This window comes from Mus musculus, chromosome X, assembly GCF_000001635.26.
Source record: "Mus musculus strain C57BL/6J chromosome X, GRCm38.p6 C57BL/6J".
NCBI lineage: Eukaryota > Metazoa > Chordata > Mammalia > Rodentia > Muridae > Mus > Mus musculus.
The window spans coordinates 143,304,351-143,322,362 of NC_000086.7; the positions used below are offsets into that span (position 1 = coordinate 143,304,351).

Here is an 18,012-nt window from a genome sequence, read left to right on the forward strand (position 1 = left end):
TCAAGGACACTGTTTTGTTCACTGTTCCATCTCTGGTGCCGAGAACAATGTGCAATATCTAGACAGTATGCATCCATAGCTGTTACGTGAATAAAAGTAGTTTCCCAAGGAAAGTGCGGAGTCTTTTGGCACTGATATAGAAACCACTACTCTTTTGTCAAGAGTCTAAGGCTATGATGAGCTCAACTAGTCTCCTTCTCTTTCCCTGGAGCCGAAGCAGAGTGCAGGTAGAAGGGGATAGCTTGAATAATACTAAAGCATTAAGGATTAGAGCATTAATACGCACTGTTGTATAACGTGTATCATGAGTAAAGAAGGCTAAGTCCATGAAAGGGTTTCACAGGCAGTAAAAAAGGAGGATCCTTATATTCACTGACACAGGTAACAGACAAACTTAGATAGTTAGGGAATCTTTCGATGCCACCTTACCATAAGATGAATTTATTTTTGCTATGTATCATAAGCACATCTTTTGAAAAAATTTGCTTTATTAGAAGAGAAAAGTGAACATAATCTGGAATAAAAGGACTCCTTCAGACTTCTGACATAAAATATTATCCTCTATATCTCAGAGTCTACTCTAGCACATTGCATAACTGTTCACACAAACAAGAATTTGCTCCAATTTGTTATCATGAACATGGATGGGATTCTTAGGGCAAATATTTCTCATTCCCACAATGGTTTATGTGTCTCTTTCTGCCATAATCGGTTGCATTTCACAGAGGCCATTACAGGCTGTTCTTTCCCTCCTGTTGTTTGACAACATTTTGCCAAAGAAACATGAAGAAGGAAGTTTGCGTGGTGGGTGTTCTGTTGCTGCCGAAAGAAAGGTGTTCAACAGCAATACAATTAGCGAGGGTCAGTGAGTGACCTGAGAAAAGTTGCAAGTACATGATGTTCTCTGATTTGCAATGGTAAGCACAAAACGCAAAACTGTTCTTTAGCACTGGGAGTAGTATGGGCAATGGTTGCAAACAAAGAGCAAAACCAGAAGCATCGAGATTTTGAGCAGAGGGCCTATTGTAGACTACTTGACTGCACACATTCATCTTAAGTCTGAAATGTCTTCATAGTCTTGCCTGCACACTTGGCCCTTGCCTGGTGTTACTTTTTGGAGAGGTTTTAGAACTTTTGAGATGTGAGATCTGTCTGTTTGATGTGGGTCACTAGACATAGGCTAACTGCCTCCTGTTCTAGTCCAGTTCTCTACATCTTGGTGTAACCATACTCTGTGAAGAGCTTCAATCACTGTTCACAGTACTACAAAATGATACCCCCAAGTCACCATGCTTTCTGTGCCACGATAGACTGATATGCCCTGAGACTTTGTGTCAACCTTTCCTTCTTAGTAGCTTCTGTCCAGTATTTGTCACAGCATAAAGAGAACTAATCCATCTTGTCAGTCTTTTATTTTGCAGGTAGTGGAGTGCTAGTGGAGTGGAGGACAGAAAGTAATGAGAATTTGTTCAGAATAAGCGATTGAGATTTTAAGGATGGAGTGGGAATATTTAGAAGTGAGATAGGAAGAAAGAAGAAAAGTAGAAAGAGGAGGGAGAAGAATAGCTAAAAGCTATTCCAAGCAGGAAGACCTTCCGCTATAGTGTTTAGAACAGTATATACAAACAGAACTCTACCATGACTGCATGGAAAGATTACCAAAGGAGCTGTAAAAAAATGCCAGGAACTGGTTGTCACCCCCTAGAGATTCTGATATAACTGGTCTGAGGTAAGGCCTGGGCATCAGGAATTTTATACTTCCTACAGACACATCTAATTTGACCACGAGGTAGGGAAGCATAAACAAAGAGTTTTCTATTTGGGGCAAGAGGTAGGGGATGATGGTGTGTGAATGTTTCTACTTTTTATAATTGTTGAGAATATATTATAATTGTAGCATTTCTCCCTTCCCTTCCCTCCCCCTAACCTTCTTTGTTCTCTTTCACATTTATGGGCTCAGTTTTCATTGTTATCGTGTGCAAATATCTATGTATCTTCCTGCATAGAACCTTCACAGTCTGTAGCATGGCTGTTTTAGAGTCCATCCTCTGACCAAATAAAAGAAGTCCAGGAGCCAGGCTGACCTTGTAACTGGAGCATAGAAGAAAAGGCATCAAAACCTTGGAATTGTAAGTGAAAGTGGAGCTTATCTTAAAAATTAGCTGTAAAAAGGCTGCTTGAGAGGAGAAGAAAGGCAAAAAAAAAGTGTTTGCTAGAAGTGTGTTTTGCTCAGTATTTTGGTACTTCTGACTTACTAAGTTGAAGGTCTGAAAACACTGTTCAACTTTTGAGGTCAGTCTAGAAGATTTTTTTTTTCCATTTTAAAAAGCTCCTCCATTGCAGACCCTCTCCCAGAAACTCCTTTCCTAGCTCTTGTCTTTAAAGTATGAGGACTTCACATGGTCTCACTCATATAAGGAATCTAAAAAGCATATCGAATGTAGAATGTGTTACCAGGGGAAAGGAGGAAGGGATGGGGGCAAAGATGAGCCCCAAGTCTTACTTAGACAGAGGCAAGAAGATCTGGCACACTACTGATTGTATCCAACAATAATGAAGTACATATTGCACTTATCTAGGGGAAAGAATTTTAATGGCGTTGACTACAGATTATAAATGAGGGGACAGATATGGTTAACATGATTTAAACATGAAACAGTGCATACATTATTGAAATACTACACGGCACTCCAATAACTGATAAAACTTTATGTATTAGTGAATTTTTAAAGGAAGGATAATGGTGTGGGGGTGCTGAGAAGATGGCTCTGCAGTTAAGAAAATATATTGCTCTTGCGGATGATCTAATTTGGTTTCCCAGCTCCTGTGTTTGGTGACTCACAAACATCTGTAAATCCAGGTCTATATATGATAACTTCTTCTGGCTTCATGGGTATAGTACCTATGCATGCTCCTTCCTGTATGTATGTATGTATGCATGTATGTATGTATATAATGTGTTTATAGATATACACATAGTTGAAACTACAAATGAAATCTTTAAAATGGAATAATGATTGTATTGGGAGAAATGAAAAATTTTAGGGTCCAAAAAGAATTTTCAATGGGTATTTTGGGTTCTAAATGTTCTCATGGATTTGTGAGATATTACCATTGGATGAAACTGGGCAAAGGACACATGGGATTTCTCTGTATTATCTCTTATAATTGCAAGTATAATTATCTGAAGCTATAAAGAAATTTTGTGTTGAAAGGTGTCTTCAGAATGTATGCTAACCCACATAATCAAAATCATTATATCTTAATCATTATCAACCTACAGCCCCTGGCCAGCTAGAAGAACTTTTTTAGCCAATGTCTTTTCCAAAACATTAAAAAATAAATTAGCTATATTATACAAATTAAAAAATGAGAACATCTTACATTAAAATTAAAGAAGCTCAAAGTCTATATCATTTAGTAAAATTCTATTCAGTTACAATAGACATGTTGACAATTTTTTCCTGACAATGTGACTGACTGTAGGAAGAACACTGTAGCTGTCTCTGCATAAATGTCATGGGCCATGTAGCCACAAAAGCATCTCCTGCAGCAGAACCTAATTGAGGACTGCCTGAGAGACCAAGTGTTGCTTGACACAGACAGTGCCAGTCAATCGGGAACTGCTGTTTGGAAGAGATGCTTTCTTGGCACCAATTGGGTGTAGGTAGAAAGTATTAAAGGAGCTTGCAGCAGTGTTCAGATGAGCTTGCTGCAGCTCCTGGAGTCTGTGCCATTGATTCTATGCCACCCCACCTCCAATCCCCAAGGGCAAGTAGGGGTCGGGCAGCAGGCAGTCCAGGGAACAGGCAGCAACTGACATGTAGATTTTAATCTGTTTCATGTTGTTTCAATAAAGTACTAGCTAGTTTTATGTCAACTACACACAAGCTAGAGTCACTGGAGATAAGGGAACCTCAACTGAAAAAAAAGCCTCTATAAGACCAGGATGTACCTATAGGGTATTTTCTTAAATAATGATTGATGGGGGAGGGTCCAGTCCATTGTGTGGTATCATCTCTGGGATGCTGCTCTTGGGTTCTATAAAAAGCAGACTGAGCAAGCAATGGGGAGAAAGCCAGTAAGCAGCACTCCTCCATGGCCTCTGCATCAGGTCCTAACTCCAGGTTGCTGGCCTGTTTGAGTTCTAGCTTTGACTTACTTCATTGATGGACTGCTACCTGTAAGTGTGTAAGTAAAATAAAACTTTTCATAATCAAAAATTGCTTTGGTCATGGTGCTTCATTATACCAATGGTAACCCCCAATTAAGGCATATACCAAACCTTTCACTAGCCTAATGGTAAATTTAATGGGGAGTAAAACTCAGAGTTGATCTTCACACATATTTTATTCTATCTTATATACCCGTTCGCTCAACACATGTATATTTATGGGGTGTTTACTATGTGCCAGGTACATAGTTTTCCATTACTACAGATGCTATGTGTTATTCAAATCATATTCCACAATAACAATCCCCCTCAGAACAAAGGAAAATCTTTACTCATAATAAAGTGGAACCATCTGGCCACTGTGGTCAACCAATGCCAAATGTTTGCTCTTCTTGCTACAATCCTAGATTGAGTCATCCCTTATTGAAGTCTAGAAGGAAGAATGAAGCTGATAGACAAGTTATGGAGATTCTGAGTAGTATACATGGAATAAAAGAAGGAGAGAAAATGAAGAACATCTACCAGCAATACTACTAAAGTGGTTTCAGTGCTTTTGGTGGAAGCCAGGCAGAATAATGTTACTGGGACTAAAGTTTTGAATGACATTTACTGACAGCCACTAACGCAGTTGCTCTCAACTTCTTACAAAAACAAAAACCTGGGCTGAAGGGAAGAGGAAACTGACAACACAAAAAACTGAGACTGCGACCATGCCTTGTTAAGATCTGTATAGTATCTTTCTCTAAATCCGACAGAGCTGGGACGAATACAAAATTTTTTTTCCCTGAATGTGAGAAGTCAGTCTCTCTTGTGGGACTCATATTGCTTTTGTGAGATGCCCAATGCACTGGTTTGCACCTCGTCCACAATGCTACACTAAATCTAAAATAGCAATATCTAGAAAGGCATAGCATCAAGTAAAAAAGCAAAGCGAAACTATGTCCTCTCATTGCTGAAGCTTTGGGTATGGTGTTGGCAGGATGTGCTATGCAAGTCCAAACTAGACACTGTGATGACAGTGAAGCATAACCTAAGTGACATGGTGATGTTTGCAACTGTCACTCAATAGCAGCTTTGGTGAATTCCTTCATCATGCCCTCTCTAGTTATGAAAATAGCCTGCTTTATAATTACTTAACCTACTGTCTTGTTTCCACTTTCTAAGGTTTTACAAAATCACTCGATTTTATTAATTATAAAACTAATTAATACTATGGAAAAAAGATGAATTAGCAAGAAGATAGAGAAGTCAAATTCTGCTTTTCCTCATGCATATTTCTACCCCTTTATTACTATTCTTATCATAATGATATATGCTCTTTCAGATAGTTCTCATGCATACATTTTTTAAACAGCACATACAAATTTTACATTTGTTTTATTATATCTGATTTTTTCTTTCTGTTGTCAAACATTTAGATAAAACCACATTTTAAAAGTATTACTTATTTAATGTGTGTGTGTGTGTGTGTGTGTTCACACATGTACAATGGTATGTTTGTGTGTGGAGGTTAGAGGAACACTTAAGTTGGTTCTCTCCTTTCACCATGTGGATCCTGAAGATAGAACTCATGTTTGGCAGCCAAGGCCTTCTGAGCCATCTTGTCAACCTGTGTTATACTTTTACTAACAATGTTATTATATACCAATAATTAGGTGTATGTAGCCAACCATACACTGATATTTATGTTCATTTGATTTAAACTTATGTAAGCAATGCTGTAATGGGTTTTGAAAATAGTTCTTACATAGGGGGTTCATTGAACACCTGTTTGTGTGCAATGACAAACACCATTGTACATTGGATAAACTTTTATAAGTCCTGTTATGTGATTCATTCTTTGAGCTAGAACATTTTCTTTTCAAATTTTAAGGTGTCTGAGTAACTCTTCTTAGACAGTCATTCTTAGAGATGGTATATTTTCTTAATTGATTAAACATACACTATTACTGTATATAGTAATATACATGAAAATATTAAATATAATAGGTAATATACCCATTATCATACTATATTATAATACAATGTGTAATATAAAATTATGTATATATATATATATATATATATATATATATATATATATATATATTCCCACTTATTCTGAGATTTGTACTAACAGAAATAAGGGGAGAAGAATCTGGCCCATAGTTTTTCTTTTCTTTCATCTACATGACCCAAGATGTCTCAGGTTTCTAAGGAATCTGACCAAAAGGATAAAGTGGACTATGTTAAAATGCCACAGAAAGTCTTCACTACTGAGAACAGTCATGGTGATTGCCTTCCTCAGAAAGTACAGACTTGTCAGGTCATTCTAAGAGAGTCCCAACTTCAGACATAGACAGAAGGTCATGGCTGCATTGTGTTCCTGTTCCTGCCCCAATTACCAATGATAAATGTTTACAAGTTGGTGATGAAATCATTTAATTTTTCTGAGAAGGGAGAAAATTGGTGTTAGAAATGGGTCTTCTTTTGGATTTGACAGACTAATAGCTATGGGGAGAGCAAAGCTTGGCCAGCTACTGTTGCGTGTGGAAATGTTGGAGCTCATCACACTTACTGCTTCTCTGTTGGCAGGTTGCCGGAAGATATCACCATCCGCATGTTCCCACGATAATTCTGCATCCCCTGTTTATTAAAAAAGGAATAAAGAGAGAATCACATATACATGACAGGGAAAACAATCATTTTGATGCAGCCACATGTTTTGAAGCCATGTTTCTAAAGTCCTCAAGGCATCTTAGCTCTTCTACCCTTCAAGAAACAGCACTAGACGATTTCTCTGGGTTGGCCTCATGATTCAAAACAACTCAGAAGAAAGTTATCATTTTCTACATAGGTCAACTGGTAACCTTATCCAGAACTTGGAATATAAAAGGGGAAATAATACCTTTTTACCTTCATATAGTCGTCATCATTGCTTTTGCTTACTTTACTCCAGTGACAGTTAAATATTTTGCAGATTGTATTTAACTTGTGTTTACAGTGAGTTTTGAAATGTTCATTGATCAGGACTTAAGTTCACCATTATGTCTCTGAGAAGCTATGAATTGATTTGAAAGGAAAAGTAAACTGCTATGATTAGAGTATTTAACACAAGAAATATCCAAAATGCTGTCTTTTTATTTTTTTCATATTTCTTTAGACATTTATATATGAGAGCTCTACTTACAACATTTCCACTCTCCCCTTCCCCTCTGATTTCTCCAATGTCCTTCCTCATTTGCTATCAGATTAATGAACTCCTTTTCTTTAGTTAGTATCCTCTCTCTCTCTCTCTCTCTCTCTCTCTCTCTCTCTCTCTCTCTCACACACACACACACACACACACACACACATTAACACCAACATGTACACAGACCTACACAGACAGATAGGCAGGGAAAATTCTAAAAGTCACATGAAAGCCTAATCCTAAATAAAATGAAAAATGCATAAGGGGATTATCATGCCACATTTCAATCTATATTATAGAGCTATAGTAATAAAATGGCATAGCATTGTCTTTTAGTTTGATCTGAGACACCTTTCTCTAGGTCTATGGGACCCATTCTTTGCACAGTAACTCCCTATTACTAAAGTCTTCCAGAAAAGCTGCTGTTTTATTTTAAGGCAGGATCTTTCTATGTAGTTGTGGCTAAGCTGGAACTCACTACATAGCTTAGATTGTTCTGGAGCTCATGACACTTCCTCTGACTTCAGTCTTGGAAGTACAGGAGAGCATCACCACACCTAACTAAGAGTATGTATTTTTAAGAGAAAGATGTTACATTAAGGTTTTGTGAAACATAGCATACAAAAGATATAGATATTCATTAGTTGATTAACATAAAACAAATTGGATAATTTTTCAAGGAGCTTTGGTTACTTATGACCGCACAAGCATATATGTAAGTATGTGTGTGTGGATAATGTATATTTAATATATATTATGCTAAACACCAACCAGCTACTGAATAGGATAACACAGACTATGGAAAAAACAGAGTTTTTATCTTTCAGGCTTTTAAAACTTTGGAACTAAATCATAACATGTTAACTCATTCAATACATTAAGTACTAGTGAGAAACATTATATACTTTTTTCAAGCACTGGAAAAGGCTTGAAGATTGTTTTGATAGCCTCCTATGTTAGCTTTGCACATGTTAAGATTACAGGCTTGACCTACAGTTCCTAGATCATTTACTTAGTATCCTCCACCTTTAGAAATGTAGAGAACTTCAGACACAAATTGTCCATGTGTTATAAGGAACAGATGGAGAAACCAAAGCTCAGAGAGTAGAAATAGCTATTCATAGTTAACCAACGTTTATGAAAATTAACACCCAAACTGCAGGCAACATTCCTGAACAATCGTGTTCATCCTACAAGAGTATCGTTTACTCTTAGTCATTTGTGACTGCATCAGCATCAAGTGATGGGACTGGGAAATCTCTGAACCCCCTGAGATTTCTTATCCACTTTTTCCCCCAGAGAACTTAGAAGTGCCTTACATTTTAAATATTTTGTTTACTTTCTGTTTTCTCCCACTATAATTCCACAATGAAAATCAAGATTTTTGCATACCCTGATCATTGATGTAACATTACTACTGACAATAGCAATTAGCACATAGCATTTATTCAGCTTTTGCTACATGAATGAATAACAAATCATTATGAATATTTTTGACTGCTAAATGTTTCTTGGTCCTTCATGGACAAACTGTAAGTTACTTAAAATGAGAGATTGTGTCTCAGACTATTTTTGTATCTTCTTGGTCACTACTTTCCAAAGTATGGTCTTGTCATCATTGGGGAATTTGTTAGACACTCAAAAGTTTGGATCCCACCCCAGACCTACTGAATCAGAAAATATGGGCTGAGGGCCAGTAATTTAGGTTTTGATGAACTCATCAATCGAGGGATGCATACAGGAATTTAAAAATAACTGGGGTGAAACAGCTGCTATATTGTCGAATGCATATCAGTCAGCGACTTAACATGTAACTGAACTGAACTTCAATAAAAATACCAAATTAAGTGTGTGGCTGGAAGAACAACTTACTTCCGGTGTGGATGCAGAATACAGGAAGATAGACAATGACTATATGAAGACCTATGTGGAAACTCTGGCTGACTACAGTGAGAGTTAGGTATGACTGGAAATAATACTGAAGAGTCAAATAACACGCCCTGAATGCTGAACAAGTGGAAAGTCTGATACTATGGCAACTGAGAGAAATCATGCCAGGCCCTTGCCCTCAAGATGTTCATGCTGCATTTGGAAGTGACTGGACATTAGTTTAAGATATGGTTTAAAAACATACAAAGATCAGCAGCTAGAAAAACAGCTTAGGTCATAATGAGTGGGAAGATGAACAAGTCAGATGGAATCATGAAAAAGCATCTTAAATGAACTATGTCCCACTATTTAGAGGTAGGTAGCTTAAGAGTGTTTACAGGGACACAGGGACACTGATGTGACAGAATACCTCAACTGAAATAAATGCCATTTGCAAAGAAGCAGCACTTTGGAAACAGCAAGCTGCACACTGGAGGAAGTAAGCAGGCATGGTTTGAAGACAAATTTCAGATTGGGAAAATAAGGGGCTGGTAATTGGGGAAAAGGGGATTGGGAGGAGAAGGAAGGTGAGAGCAGGGTGTTTTTGAAGTTAAAGAGAGGTTGTAAATGGGGGCATAAAAAGCAGGTTGAAGAATTCACTTTCTAACCTGCTGTTAAGTTTTAGATAGAGGGTCTTTTAGTACAAATGATACCCCTAAGAAGCCTCTTCAGACATCAGAGTGTAGACTAGATTGGGATCACCACAACTTCAGAGTATCATCAGGGAGCAGCTATGGTAGTGAGAGGTCACAGGCTCTGCATCCTTGTACCCTACTCAAGGAGGAAAGCTGAGGCCCATGGCTGAAGACCAAGGGAGAACTGGTGGTTAATGTGGCTGTGAAGGAAGAAAGCAGAGAATGAAATGATTGTCAGCCTGAAAATCTGGAGAGGTGTTCAGTGTTCTTGACAGTGACTGAGTAGGGATAAACTGAGATTTTTTTTTTTTGGCCCTGTTTTAGTTGGCAGTGGTAGGTCTGAGCCAAATGAAGGAAGACCAGAGAGGAGATTGGAAACTAGAAATGGATTTACCAGCAAATGGCAAAATGAAGTGTAATAAAGATACATGATATGGCTCCAAGCCAGATCTGAGTAGCTGAAGAGAGAAAATAAATTACAGAAGAAAAAAAATCATAGCACAGCTCTCTTCATCAAATTCACTTTTAATGATTTTCCGGACTGATATTAGCAAACAAGTGGTTTCCTAGCCTAGCCATCTCCAAAGTTCAGTTTTGAAAGGTACTGGAGTTTTGAAAGGGTTTCTCATTAAAAAGCCTTTAAATACTTAAGATCCAGCCAAAATGCAGAAGCATTACAGAAGCATGCAGTCACAACTAGGCAGAAACTTAAGATGGCAAAGCAAATGAGCTAAGGCAGTGTTAAGAATGGCAGCAGAAGATTAATACCCTGTAAAAACAGGGTGAGATGAACATGCCACTGCCTGAGCACTTGCAAATGGTTACATGTGCATAAAATGAAGTATCTTACCCACTTACAAAAGTACTCAAGCCATTACTTCTGACACACACACACACACACACACACACACACACACACACACACAGAGAGAGAGAGAGAGAGAGAGAGAGACAGAGAGACAGAGAGACAGAGAGAGATGGAGAGACAGAGAGAGAGATGGAGAGACAGAGAGAGACAGAAACTCTTTACTATCTGCAATATTCCTTCCTTCCTTCCTTCCTTCCTTCCTTCCTTCCTTCCTTCCTTCCTTCCTTCCTTCCATAAAATATATCAGAGACTGCTAGTATTTCTGCCACCTTTGAGATTTAAAAATCTTCAGAATGATATAACCTAAACTTTTATCACTTTAGTAAACAGCTGATAAAGGTTTCAACTCTTCAGTTAACCTAGTTGACATCATTGGCAGACTGCAATGGTCATTCTAGATGCTAATACTTTGTATGTCTAAAACTAGCTATTTAGACCTGGTTACTGTCTGTCTAATTACTAAAACCAGATACTGCATATTCATTTAGAATCTTAGCTCTAATATTGTGGGGAAAATAGGCATGAATATCCTAAGAACCTGCCTCATTTTCTCACTTCATTGAACAATTTGTCTTGAGTGATATGAGTTTTTTTTTTCTTTCAACCACTACTTTGAAAAAGAGAACAGTGATTCTAATGGAGACAGATGGATTCTAAGTTAATCCTGAGAAGAAACAAAATGTAATTTTAACCATTTATTAAACAAAAATGAAAAACAACTCTAGTGTAGTCTATGTCAAACAATATTCATTTAACCTTAAAATCTACACTTGTTGTTCATTCAAACCTCAATTATACTATGAGTGGTACCCTATGGACTGGAATAGCTTGGCTTTCTGGTAATGGGAGAAATGGAAAACAAGATTTTGAAAAAGAAAATGGTCAAAAACTAGGTTTAAACTCAGACTCTTTAACGCTTACACGGCTTCCATTAATCTCTGGTTTGCTTGAGTAGATCAAAGAAGCAAATTTTGCTCTCTCAAAAGACTATATATGTACAGTGAGATTCTGATAGACCTATGAAGATAAGTCCCAACAGAAAAGTATGTCAGTGTGTGGGCATTTCTGAACCACTTAGGACATCAGAAGTACAATGGTCATAAGGCCCCTTATAGTTAGGCTAACCTAGTTTTATTGTCTCTTTTTATCTGTCAGGCACAATTATTATGACTTCATCTCTCTATTTCTGAAATGCCTGTTTTAGGTGGTGAATTATGTAATCACTCTACTCATCATTAAGAAACGAATCATCAGGGTCAGGTGCGGTATTTCCAGATTTTCAGAGGAATGAGTTGAGAGCAGAAGAACAGTGGCAGATAATGAAAGAACTATTGAGGGAAAATGGAAGATCAAGTCCAGAGAAAGCAATTATGAGAACTCCACCTGCTATGTGCAAGGCAATCACCCAGAAAGATGAACAATGCTTTCATAAAGACACATTGTGAGCGTGAACCCATTTGTAGCTGAGTTTCAGAGGCATAGATATGGTAAAGCAACCAGTAAGGACCTGGTGCGCATGACCAACACTCTAGTCTTTCAATGGTGACATAGCTAAATATATCCAAACTCGTCATTAAAAACGGGGTCATGGCTTCCCAGAGTACCATATATTATATATAATATGTTATATATAATATACATGATATATCATATATAATATATATTCTGCCTAGAGACAGAATCATCACATAGACTAAATTTCTCAGTAGCCTCAGAGATAACAGAATTCTCAAAGTTGCTTCATTTCCTCAAGTTGAAAGGCAGCATATATTAAATGCCTAAGAGAGCGGAGTGGAGCTGCAGAGTCTGGCTGCACACCCAAGCTTTCCCTCTTTCTGCATGTGTGACTTTGGACAAATCCATCAGCCTCATTGTGTGCCATTTTTCTTATTATTAAAACAGATGCAATAATGCCTACCTTCAAGGATGTTGAAGAATAAATGAATTAGCATATATAGAAAATGTTTGGAACAGTGCCTAGCACATGGAAATTATCAATGTGATCATTGTCTATTACCCTTCCTCCATTCCTTTCTCTCCATTGATTTTTCCTCCATCTCCTCAAAAACAGCTGAGATAGACTGAGTGGGGAAAAAAAAACCCAAGCTTCAGGGACTCCTACAAATGTATAGGTATTTAACAAAAGAAAGAGTTTAAATCAACTAGGCAAGTAGAGCCTAATAAGGAGATAATTTAGCCCCATACAGGAAAAGGAACATTTTGTTTCTAAAACATCAGATGCTAAGGTTCTGGACATGAACACATATACACAGACACACAGCCATAGATACACAAGATAGAGGCATATATGCATATGCACATACCTATACATACATATGAGAAAGGAGATGGCTCAGATTTTATAAGAATGCTTAGGTTCTCTCATAGTTCCTTACCATTTTCTCATGTTGGTGACCAAGAGGTCAGACTGATTCCTGTAAATAGGTCACACTATTCTAATGTGAGCAATGGACACATCTGCAGCTAGAGGATTTCTAGAAGTACTTTAAAAAAGAATGAGGCTAAAAAGTGACTTTAACCACCCATAAACAATTGCTATAAAATGGCTGTACTAGGAATCTGTCATTTTTATAACTACACTAACACAATCATGGGAAGAAAAGCTATACCAAAAAACAAACAAACAAAACAAAACAAAGAAAACAAACAAACCTCTACAAAAGGATTGGAATGTTAATTACCCTAACAGAATATCTCAGATGGCCAATTAGAATACTTGACTACTAAATTCAATGGTATCCCATCTACTGCCCAAACGAAGCAATAGCATAGAAATGAGATACATGCCAAAAGGAACATGATGTCAGAAGAATGGGAGTCCTGAAACAGTTCGTAATAATGTAGGGATGAATTCTGAGAACAAAGAATGGAGAGAAAACAAAAACAACGTAGAAAATTTCCATGGAAGGTAAAGGTTCTAGTTGGGAGTTGGAGGTGAGGGAAGGGCAGGCAACACTGGAAAAATCTCTAATATGGTTGCATATTTCTGACCAGAAGTGATGCACTGTTAAGAAGATAATACTGACAGCGCTCAGACTTTTGTATAGCCTTGAAAATGTGGTATTTCAATTGTGTTCAAGTATAGATAAGAATACACTAAATTAAGAATGATTTTATTTCAGTACAAACTTTTAAGATGGAATGACTTTTAAGATGGTATGAGTCTCCATTGTTAACTGTAGAGATGATAGTTAAGGGGTGTATTACCTACTCATTTTGGAAGGAGAAATGGAAAGCTACTAGTGAACAGGCATAAAGTTTTGCTTACACAACATGGGTTTTAGCTTCCAAAAAAATTACAGTGCTGGAGATAGACCCTAGACACGTCCACATGCCAGGCAAGTGCTCCACCACTGAGCTATAGCCACAACTCAGAGTTTGCTTTTCAACTGTTTTCCACCGACATTTCCTTCTGGACCAAAGTAGTAATAATCCAATACTGATTCAGGAGGCTCTGTGTTTCCTTCATTTCTGTTCTGTTTTGTTCTGTTTTGTTTTGTTTTGTTTTGTTTTGTTTTGTTTTGTTTTGTTTTGTATGTTTTGCTTTGCTTTGTTCTGTTCTGTTCTGTTTTGTTTTTGAGACAGGGTCTCACTATGTTGTAGTTTTGGCTATCTTAAAACTCAGACTTCACAGAGATCAGCCTGTTTTCTGCCTCTTGGGTGCTAGGATTAAAGGCAGGTGCCACCATGCCTGGCTTTTCCTTCATTTTGAAACCTGAAAAGTCTTCGGAGCAATGAGCTTGGAATGATCAAGCTGATGGGACCTGAATTTGTAATTGTAGTTTTTGTAATTGTGCCTGTCTTAGATTTTATGAAACCTCATCATCAAGATAGATGGCCAATACTTTGCTAGGGAGAACCAGGTAAGAAAAGATGGTCCTTTACTTACAGAAGTGCCTGATTCAGAAAAAAACACACATGAAACGATGAACAACACAAGAGAACATCAGACTATTTTAAATGCTAAACTCTTTTTTTTTCCATTTTTTATTAGGTATTTAGCTCATTTACATTTCCAATGCTATACCAAAAGTCCCCCATACCCACCAACCCCCACTCCCCTACCCACCCACTCCCCCTTTTTGGCCCTGGCGTTCCCCTGTACTGGGGCATATAAAGTTTGCGTGTCCAATGGGCCTCTCTTTCCAGTGATGGCCGACTAGGCCATCTTTTGATACATATGCAGCTAGAGTCAAGAGCTCCGGGATACTGGTTAGTTCATTATGTTGTTCCGCCTATAGGGTTGCAGATCCCTTTAGCTCCTTGGGTACTTTCTCTAGCTCCTCCATTGGGAGCCCTGTGATCCATCCATTAGCTGACTGTGAGCATCCACTTCTGTGTTTGCTAGGCCCCAGCATAGTCTCACAAGAGACAGCTACATCTGGGTCCTTTCGATAAAATCTTGCTAGTGTATGCAATGGTGTCAGCGTTTGGATGCTGATTATGGGGTGGATCCCTGGATATGGCAGTCTCTACATGGACCATCCTTTCATCTCAGCTCCAAACTTTGTCTCTGTAACTCCTTCCCAGGGTGTTTTGTTCCCACTTCTAAGGAGGGGCATAGTGTCCACACTTCAGTCTTCATTTTTCTTGAGTTTCATGTGTTTAGGAAATTGTATCTTATATCTTGGGTATCCTAGGTTTGGGGCTAATATCCACTTATCAGTGAGTACATATTGTGTGAGTTCCTTTGTGAATGTGTTACCTCACTCAGGATGATGCCCTTCAGGTCCATCCATTTGGCTAGGAATTTCATAAATTCATTCTTTTTAATAGCTGAGTAGTACTCCGTTGTGTAGATACATTTTCTGTATCCATTCCTCTGTTGAGGGGCATCTGGGTTCTTTCCAGCTTCTGGCTATTATAAATAAGGCTGCTATGAACATAGTGGAGCATGTGTCCTTCTTACCAGTTGGGGCATCTTCTGGATATATGCCCAGGAGAGGTATTGCTGGATCCTCCGGTAGTACTATGTCCAATTTTCTGAGGAACCGCCAGACTGATTTCTCTTTTGCTACAGTTTAGATGTTTGCCCTTGTCAGAGCTTACATACAAATCTGGTTCTGATGGTGTTGAAAGGTGTGGTGTTTGGAGACCTCTTGTAAGAGGAGGGGAAAATAAAGCAGCTCAGCTTCTCTGTACTCTTCCTTGCTTCTGGAATTACTAGTTTTCTATCACACTTTTTTCCCCATGGGTGGAAAAGCATGTGACCCTCTCCTAACAGAAAGAGTAGCCCAATCTCAAATTTCCAACCTCTAGAACTCTGAGATAAACCTCTTGACTTCAGAAATGACATCGTCTCAGGTATTGTGTTGTATCAACACAAGATAGACCATCATGCAGGGATCAGGCTAAGATCTACAGTTAGTTAAAGAAGGAAGTCAATATGTCTGATGCACTAGTCAGAGCTATTAGAAGTGGTGTTTCAATAACTGCTGATAATTGCTCAGCAAGGGGTAAGGAGGGAGAATTGTAGCAAAGAAGGGCTTCAGGAGCAGAAAGATAAGAGGGCAAAGGGGGTGATTATGAACAAAATTTATCATATAAGTTTGCCAAGTAATAAATAAAAAGACTATTCAAAAAAAAAAAACCCAAATCAGTGGTTTCAGCTCTGCTCCTGAGAAAAAATTATTACATTCTAATAGGTGAAAAAGAGGTGTCATTTAAAGCTTGTGGTGGGAAAAGTGGAAGAGAGATATGTGGCACAAGGGAAAATGAAATAGTCTGGGCCACAGGATCTGGGTGTATGTTCCTGTCAATGAAATGGGGATGCATTGCAGGCAAAGGAAGGACCAGATTGTTTTAAAGCCTTTACAAACAAGCCAAGCTCTTCAAAGAGGTGTGATGGTGCATAATCCTAGCAGTAGGTAAACTGAGGCAGGAGGATCACAAATGTGAGGCAAGTCTAGGCTATAGAGGGACATTCCTTTTCAAGCTTAAAAACCAAAAACAAAGCAACAAACAACCCTGTTCATTCACTTACCCAAGCAAGTAACAATGAATTAAAGTATAAGGGACCACATACAATGTAGGACAACAGGGTGCAGAGGGGGACAGAATGGATTGCAGTGCTAGTTTCATGGTAGCATCAGAAATGAAAAGATTCACCAGTTTTTCCACTTTTTTTCACCCCGGAATGCACAAGTGACCTGAAACTCACAGGAGTTGATGGAAGGGACTTCCTCCAGGGATCCCAGTCCTACTACCTGGACCAAATTCTCCCTCCTTTCAGGTACTGCCTTTTAGAATACCTGCCCTTGGTGGTATATGATATATATTGTAAGTTACACAATTTAAGCAAGAATTCGTGGGACTAAGATGCAAACCAAACAAAGAGAAACCAAAAAAAAAAAAAAAAAGAGAACCCAGTCATGCTGACTCCAGAGTCCCAAATTAGTAAATGCCTCACTAGCTGTTTGTGACACATTTACAGTACTGTGACAAGAATGTCTCTTGGTGCAAGACAGTAAAGGAGGAAAAGGAACATATATGACACATGGTGTTGGTAAATCCTCTTAAAAGGAAGTTGTATTGCCCACCCTTCTCTGTAAGGTCTCAATCTATTCACTTCACACCTGGGTGGGGGGATGTTCTCATCTCCTCCATCTCTCTCTTCATACTCAAAGAATCTTGGCTGCAGATATCTGCTTCCATTCACTCACAAGAACACTGTCAAGTAACTACTATGTACCTTGCCCTATTTTAGTGCTAGAGAGAAAATGGTGGACAAAAATAGGCTTTGAACTTGCCCTTAGGACTTTTTCCTTTTTTTGGGAAAGAGAAGAACTTAGCATTTAGTGATGTAAGGAAAGAAGAAAAGTATCCAGACAGTTTTTGTGGTGGTTACTAATTTGAGACATTGGAATCGGAATGACTAGGCTCAATTTTTGATTCTGCCTCTTAGTCTCACTCTGCGGAAGATCACTTAGGGTCTCAGTCTCCACTTTGTAGGTGTGGAAATAGGAATGAAACAAGTTTCCACTACTGTTGTACAGATCAAGTGAGTTCCTCCACACTTAAGCACTTACATACTGCCTGGTACTTAGTAAGTGTTATAGATCCACACAATGTATAAAATACACGATTGCCTTTGAATACATTCAGCAGCTTATCCTAAGTTCTTCTCCCTTGTCCATGGTCCAAGGACATAGCCTTCCCCTTTGACTTGGCAACATAGGCAGGAGACGGGAAGCCGAAATGATAAATGGTGGGG

At 38.3% G+C, this 18,012-nt stretch overlaps 1 protein-coding gene across 7 annotated transcripts in view; it reads right to left on the bottom strand.

Moving 5' to 3' along the window:
• The window catches only part of Chrdl1 (chordin-like 1), a 108,590-nt gene that overhangs the window by 18,677 nt on the left and 71,901 nt on the right, over nt 1–18,012 (bottom strand). For all 7 annotated transcript variants that reach the window (XM_017318643.2, NM_001114385.1, XM_006529002.4 and 4 more), the window contains exon 7: nt 6,732–6,799. In XM_017318643.2, coding sequence (XP_017174132.1) covers nt 6,732–6,799 — 68 coding nt within the window. The remainder of the gene's footprint in view (nt 1–6,731; nt 6,800–18,012) is intronic.